The 12,981-nt window shown below is 38.2% G+C and overlaps 1 protein-coding gene across 9 annotated transcripts in view; it reads right to left on the reverse strand.

The window, feature by feature from the left end:
- Positions 1–12,981, reverse strand: part of ROBO1 (roundabout guidance receptor 1) — a 1,150,898-nt gene that overhangs the window by 15,087 nt on the left and 1,122,830 nt on the right. For all 9 annotated transcript variants that reach the window (XM_040484208.1, XM_040484209.1, XM_040484213.1 and 6 more), the window contains 2 exons: positions 4,098–4,504; positions 860–1,012 (listed from right to left, as the gene is read on the reverse strand). In XM_040484208.1, coding sequence (XP_040340142.1) covers positions 860–1,012; positions 4,098–4,504 — 560 coding nt within the window. The remainder of the gene's footprint in view (positions 1–859; positions 1,013–4,097; positions 4,505–12,981) is intronic.

The raw sequence follows: 12,981 nt of genomic DNA on the forward strand, positions 1-12,981 counted from the left end.
GCTTTCATATGATAATGGCAAATGATGCCCTTTTTGAAAAATTGCTGACTGGTAATGAAAGTCCTAATCAGATTGTGGTTGGAGAAGACCAGGAGGTGTGGGACAATGTCTGTGACACCCTTCTTTCTCCACCCCTTTAGTAAATGTGCAAACTGGACAAGATGGGTGAGTCTGAGAGAATTTATCTTACATGAATTTTCAACAAAGCCCTTGGGGTTGTTTATAAAACGAGAAGGTGGCGGTTTAATAAACGTTGGGCCACCTGAGGCACGTTCATTAAAGGCTTTCTCTAGACAACATCACAATGTTTGCATTAGTCTCTTGTGCTCCCTTGAGAATACAAGCGTTACCTCTTCAGTGAGAGTCGATATCGTATGTGAAGGCATGAAGGAGATGATTCGATTTGCCCTTCGGTGCACAAAATAAACTGTAACACCGCTATAGCCAGAATTAACATTCAAATAAGTTTACTGTTTTCTATTTGAATGCTAAATTCCAAAAGCAAAGCAAAAAAAGAGAGAGGATATTTCGGATGATTTACCAGTGAATGTGAGGAAGGCTGCTTCTCTGTCTTACTTCAGCTACAGTAAAGTCTATTTGCTTGCAACTACAAAAATAACCTCTTAAAAATATTGAAAGTATACACTATTCTTAGTTTCTTAAATAACCATATCATTAGAAGTACTAGAGATGCTTAACAAAGATACCAAAGTCGAGCATTTCGATAAGGAATGTGCAGCTTACCATGAATGAATTTTAAATGTAATTTCTAATGCCAGTGGATGCATTTTCTAGTCCTAGAGAGCCAGGGAAAATAGGCGAGATTCATAGATGTTTTCATGCGTTTCAATGGACTTACCATCTGTGTAGGCTTCTCTGCGCAGATGTCCTGGCTGGTGTTTTTGCTTCTTGGCTGGTCTGGCCTTCTGTATTACCGCAGCACTCATGTTGCTGTCTGTAGAAACAGGACTTGTGGGTCTTGGGCACTGGGATGCATGAAAATGTCGGCGGCCTGAGTTAAAAAAAAAAGGAAAAAAAAAAAATCAGAGCCAAACTCATCAATGAATTTTAATTATAACAATAATAATAAAAGGAAAACAGTGCAACTAGCAGCATCCCTAATTTCCTAAAAATAGCTTGAAATAAACTAATCCAGCAAATAATAGGATTTTTGTCATTTTGCTTGACCCATCCACTGGAAAAAAAAAAATGCGCAGAGAGCATTTGCCAGTCTTTTTTTTTTTTTTTAAACTGTAGTACTTTTATTCTGTTAAAGTTCTTGATACCACTTATTAAAGAAAAACAAACCAATTATTTTTCCAACTAATTTCACTAAAATGTTATTAGCAAACAAAGATATTAATTAAATTTTTGCATAGCATATTTAGTGGCTGTTGCTTTCTCAAGGGAATAGCCAGACTCCTTAAGAAATTTGCATTCTAGGGGTGCCTGGGTGGCTCAGTTGGTTAAGTGCCCTATTTCGGCTCAGGTCATGGTTTCATAGCTGTGAGTTTGAGCCCCGTGTCAGGCTCTGTGCTGACAGCTCAGGGCCTGGAGCCTGCTTCGGATTCTGTCTTCTCTTTCTGCCCCTACTCTGCTCGTGCTCTCTCTCTCTCTCAAAAATAAATACACATTAAAAAAATTAAAAAAAGAAATTCATATTCTAAGAATGAACAGTACTAAATACTTCCCTTATTTTAATTAAATAGATATGCTATTCTTTGAAGGCAGACTCCCAATAGCTTAATACATTCTGAGGTATTTATCTTAAGCAGGCCTGAAATTAAGGTAGCTCACATACTTAGACTCGTCTAAAATTACTTCTGCTCTTTTCTTTGATAAGATGTTTATTTGCTGATTCTGGATACTTAAAGTGACCCCTCCAGAAACTTCTATTTTTTTTGGTAGCAGTAGAGGTGGTTTTTTTTTTTTTTTTGGGGGGGGGGGAGGTTAATATTTGCAGGTACCAGTGATAACTGAATTTGCTAGTTAGACATGGTACCTCTCAGTCCTCTCCAATTTTCTGGCTGTCTTACAGACATGTTGTATTACAACGGCACAACATATTTAATCCATAATGGCAAGGGAAATTGTGGCCCTATACTTGACCTTCATTATTTTGGTTTCTAGAAATTCCAGGCACACAAATCCGGAATTTTTTGTTGTACTACAAGAAACTTCAAACTGAACTAGCCAACATGTCTTTTGGCTATAGACAGGCCACATACAGTGAAACCAATGTATTTAAAAATGCTAACTGAAGCATATTAAATAATATACACTAATGTGGCCAAGTGAGAAGCAATTTGATTGGATTGTTCCTTCATATTAACTTCAAGTCATATGAAAAGCAGCACCCCTTCTTGAAAAGACCATTTTAACAGGCAGAGGCCAATGCATGTTTAGTTCATTATAATTATGAGTCAAATGAAAACCAGAAGTGCCACTAAATTACAATACAATAAAATATTAAACCAAACTCTCTTTAGCCATGATGGAGACTATTACAATTAAAGTTACATACCCATGAAAAGAGAGAATTAGGGCTGGGACTGAGCACATTCTTCATTCTATTGTGTAAAGCCATCTACTGCTCATAGACCCTGAGGCGTAAGGTCGTTTACAGATGAATTTTTGATGTTATTTCAGTGTTTTGTTGATTTAATGAACTGAAACACACCCTTAATGCAATCTGAAAGCAGTAGTTTGGGAGGCTTAATTTCACTTTCTTTTTTTTTTTAATAGAGGATTAAAAAATAAGAAGAAATAAAAGCTATGTATACAGTTAGATGTTATTTATTAAGGAGGATAGGTAGGTATGGATAGTTATTTTATTATATTTAGTAGCTACTGAGGGAAAAAAGGGGAAATTTGGTTGAATTTCGTAAAATATTAGCATGGCTGAAATAAATACATGTTCTACAAAAAAGGTCGAAAGGTATTATTAGACTTTTTTTCCCCCACAACACATTCCTGATAAATAACATATAGAAATAACTTTATTTTCTCTGAATATATTCAATAAATGATAAAAAATAATGACCAATCCAGTATCTGAAGAGAACAGGGCAAAGTACCTATGTGACAATTACTAAATTAAGAAAAAGAAAACAACAAAACAAGATAGCAATTACTGATATGTTGTGATAGTTGTTTATTTCTGTGAAATGTGTTTTGCTGGCTACATTATTTTACTCAAATATTTGTATTTTTTTGGCTACCAGAAATTCATATACACACAATGTGTATATGAATGTAAAATATGTATATATATGCATATATTACATTCTATGGAGATAAATGTTATGTGATAAATGTTTGGCTTAAATCTCAATTCTTTCCCTTCCCATATTATTTACTCAAGGTTGGGAGTAGGAGATAAATAAAAATGGGTCAAAACGTAAGGATAGATATATGATCATTGAAAACAGGCTACTGGTAATGAAAAAAGAAAACAGAAAAAAATACACGAGCACTTGGATTAACTTTATCTCCAAGTTATTAGATTGAAATGTTTACTTTACATATGAAACATGTATGCTTGAAAATATATGCATATTACATACATCTTTCGACCTTTCTCATTAAAGTAGTCTTCTGAGAGGGCATGGAGAGCATGGGAGTTAAGGACAAATAGCCCATTTTCCAATGGTGGCGTTTCCCCCTCTGGAAATTTATTTATTTCTCCTAGATAACAGTATAAGAGAACTATCGCAATGAATTCTATTTTGGTTGCTTTTTGCACCTTAAAAAAAAAAATCGTGTAACACAAACCTCAGCCGACTATAGGCAAACCTGAAGAAACCGTATACATATCTGCTACGACTTTTGTAAAAACAAGAACTTCCCAGGGAGTGCCACTCACATACAGGATTTATTAAATAAAAATAAACCAGAAGATTTAAAAAGTCTTGTCAGGAGAAAGGGAATAACTGAGTTATGTCGTATTCTTGAAACTTAGTTTCCTTAGGCAGCAAATAAAAGGCAGTAGTAATAGTTGCATTTCACATCAGATGCAAGATCATAGGCGGTAATTATCAAGTGACATAAACATACCGAGTTTCCTTTTCCAACTCGGTAAAAAGTGCACAACTTACCAGCGGCATCCTGCATTTGGCGACGTGCCACTTTGAGGCCAGCATACTCTGCTGCTGCCGCCACTGCCTGGGCAAAATCGGCATCGGTGAAGAAGGAGCCGTCGGAAGAACTAACACTGGAGCGTCCACTGGAAATGTTGTCCTCCTCTGAGGCTGAGCCCCAGCCATTGATCATGGACCCAGTGACAGAGCTCTCGAGGTCCCCTACACTGGAGGCAGGGGTCTGCTCAAGCCCACGTAACAAAAGCCGTCTGGTCTGCATCTTGGCCACTTCCATGTCTGCTTCATCTTCTTCCTCTTCTGGAGCATCCGTATCCATATCTGAGACAAGAGGTCCTGAAATGTAGCCATAGGTATGTGGTGGGGAAATCGGTCGTGGTGGTGGAGGGGGACTCACAGGCTGCCGTCTGCAGGAAGATGAATAAACAGGTTTGGCTCAGCTCATTATTGGGACATACACAAAATACATTATCCAAGAAATTCACGAGTACACTGATTTGATCTTTGCTTCTGTGAAGCTAATTTAACCAAGCGGGGCTTTCTTTTAATTCAAGGTTAACAGAATATACTCAGCTACCTGTAAGTCTCCTTATGTTTTATCTTTTGGATTATATTCAATTAAAAAAGGAGAAGTAAAACATTCTTTGGAAACATATGCCTATGTACTTGTCTTAAAGCTTATTGAATACTACTGATAGATTATTATTACCAAAGACAACAGACATCAGTTCTGAAACGGATTGCTCCATAAACCTGTTTCTTTCCCTTTTCTTCATTTCCACTCCTACCATTCCAAGCAAATGGACTCATCTGTTCTGACTACAGAGAGTAGAATTTCATAGGATAGAACAATTACACATTCAGCATATGACAATTTCCTTTAGATTCTATTAAAATAAAAGGCTATGCATGCCAAGAGCATTTTTTCTCTGAATTAATTATACACCAAAGGTGATTAGCTATTTTCAAGCCTATCACTTTCACCATTATTCCACCTGTCCGTTAAATAAAAAGCTTAAAGGTATTTTCTTGATATACTGGAATTAGTTAAGGGCAAAAGCTGAGAACAATGTGAGTGGTATTGTACAATTTAAGTTCACAGAGTTACCAGTAACTACTTTCAGTCGTCTCTCCACAGACCTGGAGAACAACATCAGGTATCCTTCTACCACCATCTGACACCGTCACCCACAGTGAGTATAAGATGCAAAGATGACTGAAAGGACAGAGGGTGTTCTGACTTCATCGAAGTAAGGTTTGTGGAAAGAAGTTATTCCCAGTGGGGGAGGGGGGGAGAATGCCCAGAGATTAACTCCTAATTTACAAAAGTGTCTGACAAAAAGGAAGACATTAGTGATTTCTAGTTGAACGACTGCTTAGTCAGTGTCTTACTCAACAGTCCCAATGCTCTCTAAGCAAGGTTAAAGAGATGACATAAGGGACAATGTCATTTGGAAGGGTCATAACAATACGTTTTCAAATCCTGTGCCTTTGAGAAGTAAGGAGGATAGATTCCACACCAGTCTGCCAACCTGAGCATAAGCACTAGAGGAGTGTAAGACGAGGATCGAGTGCCATCTGGTCACCTCCACAGTTCGGGAGGCTAGGAAAGACACAGCATGCATTTCACTGACTGGTAATCCACCTAAAGATGTGGCTGAATTGTTCAAGGACTACAAATGCCTAGAGATGCTGCCCAGGATTGAGTCCTTCATCAGGGAGGAAGTTGGTGCCAGCCCATTTCCCTCACCATTCTTATAATACTCACAAGCCAGATGACATAAAATACTCATCGGGGCTAACCAAGGAGAAGACTGGATCTTCAACTACCTTGTCCTTTTTTAAGTTCCCTCTTCCTTGCCTTACCTTTAGGAGAATGGATCCCGAAGAGGGAGGAGGATGAAAGTGGTTAAAAGCAGGGAATGCCCTCTCACTCCATGCCACCATAACCACAAACAGATACTATCTGCAAAGGATGTCTGGAAGTGCACGATTATAGTTGTAAAATGAACAGAATTGGAATTTAAGAAAAAAAAGAAACAAAAAAAATGACTAAAGGAAAAAAAAAGATTCAAACCAAAAAACAGGCTCTTAAGAGACGGTTAGCAAACAGATGGTTAGCAAAGAGGAGGTGGGTGGCGGATTGGTGAAATAGGTGATGGGGATTAAGGAGGGCACTTGCGGGTGCTGAGTGCTGAGTAATGTAAAGAACTGCTGTACCCCTATATCGTACACCTGAAACTAATATAACACTGTGTGTTACCTATACAGGAATTAAAATTAAAAAAAAAAAATAGGATTGGGCCTTAAATAAATTTTAAAAAAAAAGCAAACAAAGTCAAAGAGGATCTGGTCAAAATCTAAGGGACCTACTGTAGTGAAATAAAGGAAATTCAATAAAGCACAGTTTTGAGGGTGAGATGGCAGAGGCTCAAAGAAAAACGTTTTGTGCTTTTTAAATTCACTGAATTGAGACATTTCGATCAACATGTTTTGTTAACACAATAGAAAGCATTAAAAATAAATGATCATTAAAATACTATAACTAATTTATTGAGCACTTATTTTGTAACTAAGTATATTTTATAATACTAACTCATTCGATCCTTTTGAAAAAATGTTTATTATCTATTTTGAGAAAGAGAAAGAGAGAGAAAGAGAGAAAGAGAGAGAGAGAGCAGGGGAGAGGCGGGGGCGGGGGTAAGTGGGGAGACAGACAGACAGACAGACAGACAGCCAGAGAGAATCCCAATCAGGCTCCATTCTGTCAGCACAGAATTTGATGTGGACCTCAAATTCACAAACAGTGAGATCCTGACCTGAGCTGAAATCAAGAGTCAGGTTCTTAACCGACTGAGCCACCCAGGTGCCCCAACTCATTTGATTCTTACAATAGCTTTCCATGGAACTGCTTTTATTATCATCTTACAGAGGAGGTACTGAAATTCAGAAAAATTAAAGACCTTGCCCAAATTCCCACTAGTATGTATCAAATATAGAATTTAATCCCACATTTCATTTCTCAGGTTAACACCTTCCTTCTAGGAATGATGTTATTACATACATATACACATACATACACATATACACATATATACATATACATACATATGATATGTAACATAATAATTTACACACACACATATATATGTACATACGTACACAGTTCTTTAATGTGCTATTTTTTTTTCCTGGGTGGTTTCTAATGCATCTGCGTGTGGCAATAAAAGAAATATGGAGAATATGCCAAAGCTGAAATTATTTAAGAGATTAAAATGGATAATTGTTTCAGTATGGACTGTGTTGTACACATAAGAGGAAAATCTTTGTTTAATTTGGACTGCAATAAAATACCATACTTAAAAGTCAATTTACAGTCTTTGTCAGCATGCACATCCAAAATACCACAAGAAACTTCTTTTTTTAAAGACATGTAAGACTTTCTAGCACAAAGGGGACTATTCTGACCATCAATAAAGGGATGTAGAACAGCCAATTTCACTATGAAAGGAAGCCAGCATTGTTGTATTTGGATAATTCACATTTGTACAGCAAAAGCAGCTCCATGTTAAACAAGGCCTGGCTTTTAACTACTATCCCTGTGCAAATGCTGAGGAAAGAGAGAAAAATTTATTCAAACCATCTGTAAATAAGGCAAGCCCAGGGAATGTGTGATAAACATGTACAGTTTGAAATATGCAATACATTCTATTTGAAAACAAAAAGCTATTTCAAGATGCCGCACTCAAGTGGGACTTGCCACAAATGAACCTCAACCCTCTAGATTTTTCTCCCTGAGGGGTTTCAACATCTTCTGAAATAATGTACGAGTATATGACTGCAAATCACAGTACTCTAGGCTCCTGCAAAAATGATGTCTTCATAAACATGTTCAAGAGAAGACAGGAAACAATGCCATTAATTTATGAAAGCAGGTGTTTATATAGTTCACCACATACAATTTATCAGGCAAAAGACAAAGGGGGAAATGTATACTTCTGAGCTTTTCTCTAAAACTGTTGTAGCTTCAATACTCTGTAGAATTAACCACTACCCAGTTAGTAAATAGACAAGATATTTAATTCTCCTTTGCCTTTTTACTGTCTTTTCTTTCCAAATGTATCATATTCAGTTGGTCTATATTAATAAGACATCGGTAAACCTCTTAGCCCGTACCTGAAAATTACTTTTTCTACTTGAGAATTTTTTTGCTAAATATCGACTACAGTAAAACTCAGTAGGACCACTTTTTGAAACAGTATACACAAATAAGTTTAATTATATGGTTTTCATAGCTACTGTCTGAAAAGGGAGAGGAAAGATTACTATTATGTTGGTCACCCAGTTTACCTAGTATCAGACAAGAAGAGAACGTCTACAAGCTCATTAGAATGCTAGAATGGCAATATCCATATTAAAGCCAGTCTGAAATGTTTAATTAAATGTTGCAGTGATATAATGGTTTTAGTTCAGTAATTTCTCATTAATATGCATCATGCTGTTTATTTATGCCCCTAATCAATAAACGTAACAGTAAAAAACGAATTCATTCTTTAAATATTCACTCTGCCCCTATTACAGTGAGGACTGCTAGGTTCAGAGACCAAAGGAATCACAGGCAAAAAAAAGCCTGGGGAACGCTTTAGACCCGAGTCATAAACGGCTATGATTTTAAGGCATACATACTTAATAGAGCCAACTATATATCAGGCCACAGCAGAGTGTATTTTGCAACGATGCCCATGAGAATATCTCCCATTCCAAATGCTCTTCTGGATGAGAACTTGCCACTCCCCCATCCAGAAAGGGAATTTAGTTCTATACTCCTGAATCCAGGTGGACCCTGTGACCACTTTGACCAATGGAATACAGCAAAAGGAAACTGTGTCAGTTCTGAGTGTAGCTTTTAACTGGCCTGGAAACTTCCTCTTCCTGCCTTCCTGGAAGCCTGCTGTCATGTAAGAAGTGCTACAACCCTGAGATCCCCATGTTACAAGAAGCCTGGTCTATGATTGAAGAGACCGTAACAGATGAGACCTGAGGTAGAGACAGAGAGAAGCCACAGGGTATTGAGATATCAGACACATGAGTAAAAAAATTGATCTCACAGTGAATCTTCCAGCCTCAACAGACCAAATGAAGCCATGTGGATTAGAGATGAATTGCCCAAGTGAATCTTTTTTGAATTCCTGATTCATGGAATTGTGAGGAAAATAAAATGGTTGTTTTAGGTAACTAAGTTTTAGAGTAGTTTGTTAGGCGGCAATAGAAAGCGGAAGTCAAGCATCATGTTAGAAATTCTGCTAAATAAGTAGATTTGTTCTTCACCTGAAGGGGCTTCTAATCCAGTAAAGGAGACAAACAATTAATTAAGTGTGCAATGATAATAAGGTATCCACATACAGAGGATGTCTAAGGTGTTGTGGAAACACATAGAATAGGCTCCTATCTCAGAGTTGGGACATCAGAAAAAGATTCTGTGGAGAGCCTCTACCATTTAATCTTGGATCTAAAAGATACATGAGTGTTAGTTCCAAAAAAGAGTGAGGATAATGGTGTTCCCGGAAAACAGGATGGCATGTGGAAAGACCTCAAGGTGGGTGAGAACACTGATCATTCCAGGAACTAGAAGAAACTTAGAGTGAAGGCACCATGAACAGAGAAGAGGTGAGTGGTGATGAATAAGGATGGGAAGGCATGCAGAGGTCAGATCACAAAGGGCTTTGATTGCTACATTAAGGAATCTTGCCTTTATTCTAAGGGAAATGGGAAGCCATTGAGAGATTTTAAGCAATGGAGAGACTTGATCAGTGCTGCATTTTAGGAAAAATGCCTCTGCACAGTCTGCAGCAGGAAGATTACATTGAAGAAGGGGCAAGGCTAAAGGCAACAAGACCACTTATGGACCATTACAGTAATACAGGCGAGAGAAAATGGCTGTCGGAGGTAGGAAAGTGCCTTTATGGCTGGAGATATGTGTATTGTTCTCCGTGATATTTAAGCAGCTGAAATCTATAGGAACGAGTACTTGGATATAAGGGTCTGATGCTCAGAGTGAAATCTGTAGAGAAACAGCTATCTATCTTTAATGAGTACGTCATTAGGGGGGTGGCAGGATGATGAGAAACAGAAGCCATCCGCTGATGGGGCAGGCATCTGAATAGGTCAAGGGTTTGAGAGGAGGTGTTACTCAAAGACTTAACTAGAGATGAGAATTACAGCACTGTATCAAAAATGTGGACGTAACTTAAATTCCAATGTTAAGGAATTGTTTAAGTAAATCACAGAATGCTTTTGTTTAATATGAGTATCTAAATAAAAAGGTATTGATGTGGAAAAATACACCATTCAGTGAAGAGTAGCTTATAAAATAACATGTGCACGTCACAAATTCAAAGCAATGTAAGTATATACAGAGATGAGAAACTGCAAAGATCTTTACTGAAGTCTTAACAGTGACTATTTCTGACGACACCTATCATTGGTACTTTTGCATTCTCATTTTGTTTATCTGTATTATCAAATATTTCTATAGTAAACATGTAGAATACAACTGCATGATAAAAGAGCCATTGTAGTTTTTTGTGACTGTCGTTTAATGGGCCACACCTACTTCTTATTACTGTCCAGTGTTATTTCCAGCCACAATCTTGAAAACAAAATTCTTAATACCTTCATAGACTGAAAATCATCATTTAAAAAAGGCTGGAAATAATTAAATAGGATTTTAAGTGCAGGTAACCAATACATTTGCCAATTATGCATGTTCATTTTGAATTCATGTAAGTATTCATCCCCCTAAAGCAGCAGGGGGTAAGTCAACTCTAGTTGTCCTGTGGTATCAGACTCCTTTCATCAAACACTTAGCGAGGTAAGCTTTGTAGAATCTCAATGACACAAGTGAGGCATGAGCTCTGCCCTCAGAGAGTTTTTAATTTAAATAGCAAAACAGACGTACCAATAGCAAACCGTAATGCAACATGAAAACTGATCAGCATGGTAGCAGAGCTGTGAAAAGACCATTGTGAGGAGAAAAGAAAAGAATCGGTTGATTTTTGCCAGGCAGCCAGATGAAAGTCTTACAGACGGGATGCATTTTAACAGGGTCTGGAAGGATGAGAAGTGCTTGCCCAGGCAATCAAAGAAACAGCATGTGCTAACACATGTGTGCCTAGTGAGGACACTACAAAATTTGGTGACGGCCATGAGAGGCAAGAGTGGTCTGCCTCTCCTGCCAGCTCTAGAGCAGCCCTTTCTGGGCCAGGAAGTGGCAATTCTGACCAGATGTTGGTTAATTTAAGGCAAATTCAGGGAATTTCAAACAAAGTAATTAGAAAAGAAGGTGTATGGAGACTGGGAGGGAGGAGGTAAGCAAAAGCGAAAGGACTGAGGAAGGCTTTGACCACTGGGCTGAAACAGCAAGACCTGACTCTGAATGCAGGGGCACATTACCAGACTTGTGGTGTGTAAAGAAAGATAACTTGGAGGGTGAACAGAAAAGTGCAGATCAGTTCAAGAATATGGCAGAACTTCAAGGGATAGGGATGGTGGGCCTGCCTTAGTAGCTATAGGAATGGAAACAAAAAGAACAAAAGATATTTTGAATTCAGAAATGAAGGGGTCGTGAATGATTTAATTTAGGGAATGGTAGAAAGATAGGAGAAGAAAGTAAACAACAGGATAATTCAGCTGATCTAAAAATGACACATTTTTTGTGATTTTTGACTATTTTTATTTTTTTATTTTTATTTTTATTTAATTTTTTAATGTTTTTATTTATTTTTGAGACAGAGAGAGACAGAGCATGAGCAGGGGAGGGGCAGAGAGAGAGGGAGACACAGAATCCAAAGCAGGCTCCAGGCTCTGAGCTGTCAGCACAGAGCCTGACGCAGGGCTCAAACCCACGGACTGTGAGATCATGACCTGAGCCAAAGTCGGACACCCAATTGACTGAGCCACCCAGGTGCCCCAACTACTTTATTTTTAATATGTGAGTCAAATAAATAAGGATTAATGATGTTAAACAAGATAGCCAACCAAGGAGGAAATGGAACAAGTTTGAAAGGTCAAGTGCAAAGACAAAGAATTTGGTTTGGGACAAGTGTAGTGTGAGATGTCCAAGTGAAAATACCATTGTGGTGCTCAGGAAAAAGGGTGGTCTGGCTAAATAAATTTGAAAGCCGTCAGAATATAAGTAATCATTGAACCAAGTAATGGGGTGATGGCATAAAGGTGAGGACAGTAGGAAACTATTATCTTCAGATTCTTTACATACCTTATCTCATCTGAGTCCCACAAAAACTTATAAATTTGCCAACACTGCAGAAAGCTTATGCATGATAAAGATGGACAAGTCTTTATTTTTTATTTTTTTATTTTTTTTTAATTTTTTTTTTCAACGTTTATTTTTTTTTTATTTTTGGGACAGAGAGAGACAGAGCATGAACGGGGGAGGAGCAGAGAGAGAGGGAGACACAGAATCGGAAACAGGCTCCAGGCTCCAAGCCATCAGCCCAGAGCCTGATGCGGGGCTTGAACTCACGGACCGCAAGATCGTGACCTGGCTGAAGTCGGACGCTTAACCGACTGCGCCACCCAGGCGCCCCAAGATGGACAAGTCTTTAAAAAAAAAAAAGAGTATTTATTTATTTATTTATTGACAGAGAGGGGGAGGGAGGGGAAGAGAGAGAGGGAGAGAGAAAATCCCAAGCATATTCGGCACTGTCAGCACAGAGCCTGATACAGGGCTCGATCCCAAAAACCCGTGAGACCATGACCAGAGTCGAAATCAAGAGTCAGACGCTTAATCAACTGAGCCACCTAGGTGCCCCAAAGATGGACAAGTCTTTAGACTGACCATTAGTAGGTTACTTTCTGTAGACTA

The sequence above is a fragment of the Herpailurus yagouaroundi genome, unplaced genomic scaffold, assembly GCF_014898765.1.
Source record: "Herpailurus yagouaroundi ecotype Mexico unplaced genomic scaffold, PumYag 162, whole genome shotgun sequence".
Taxonomy (NCBI): Eukaryota; Metazoa; Chordata; class Mammalia; order Carnivora; family Felidae; genus Herpailurus; species Herpailurus yagouaroundi.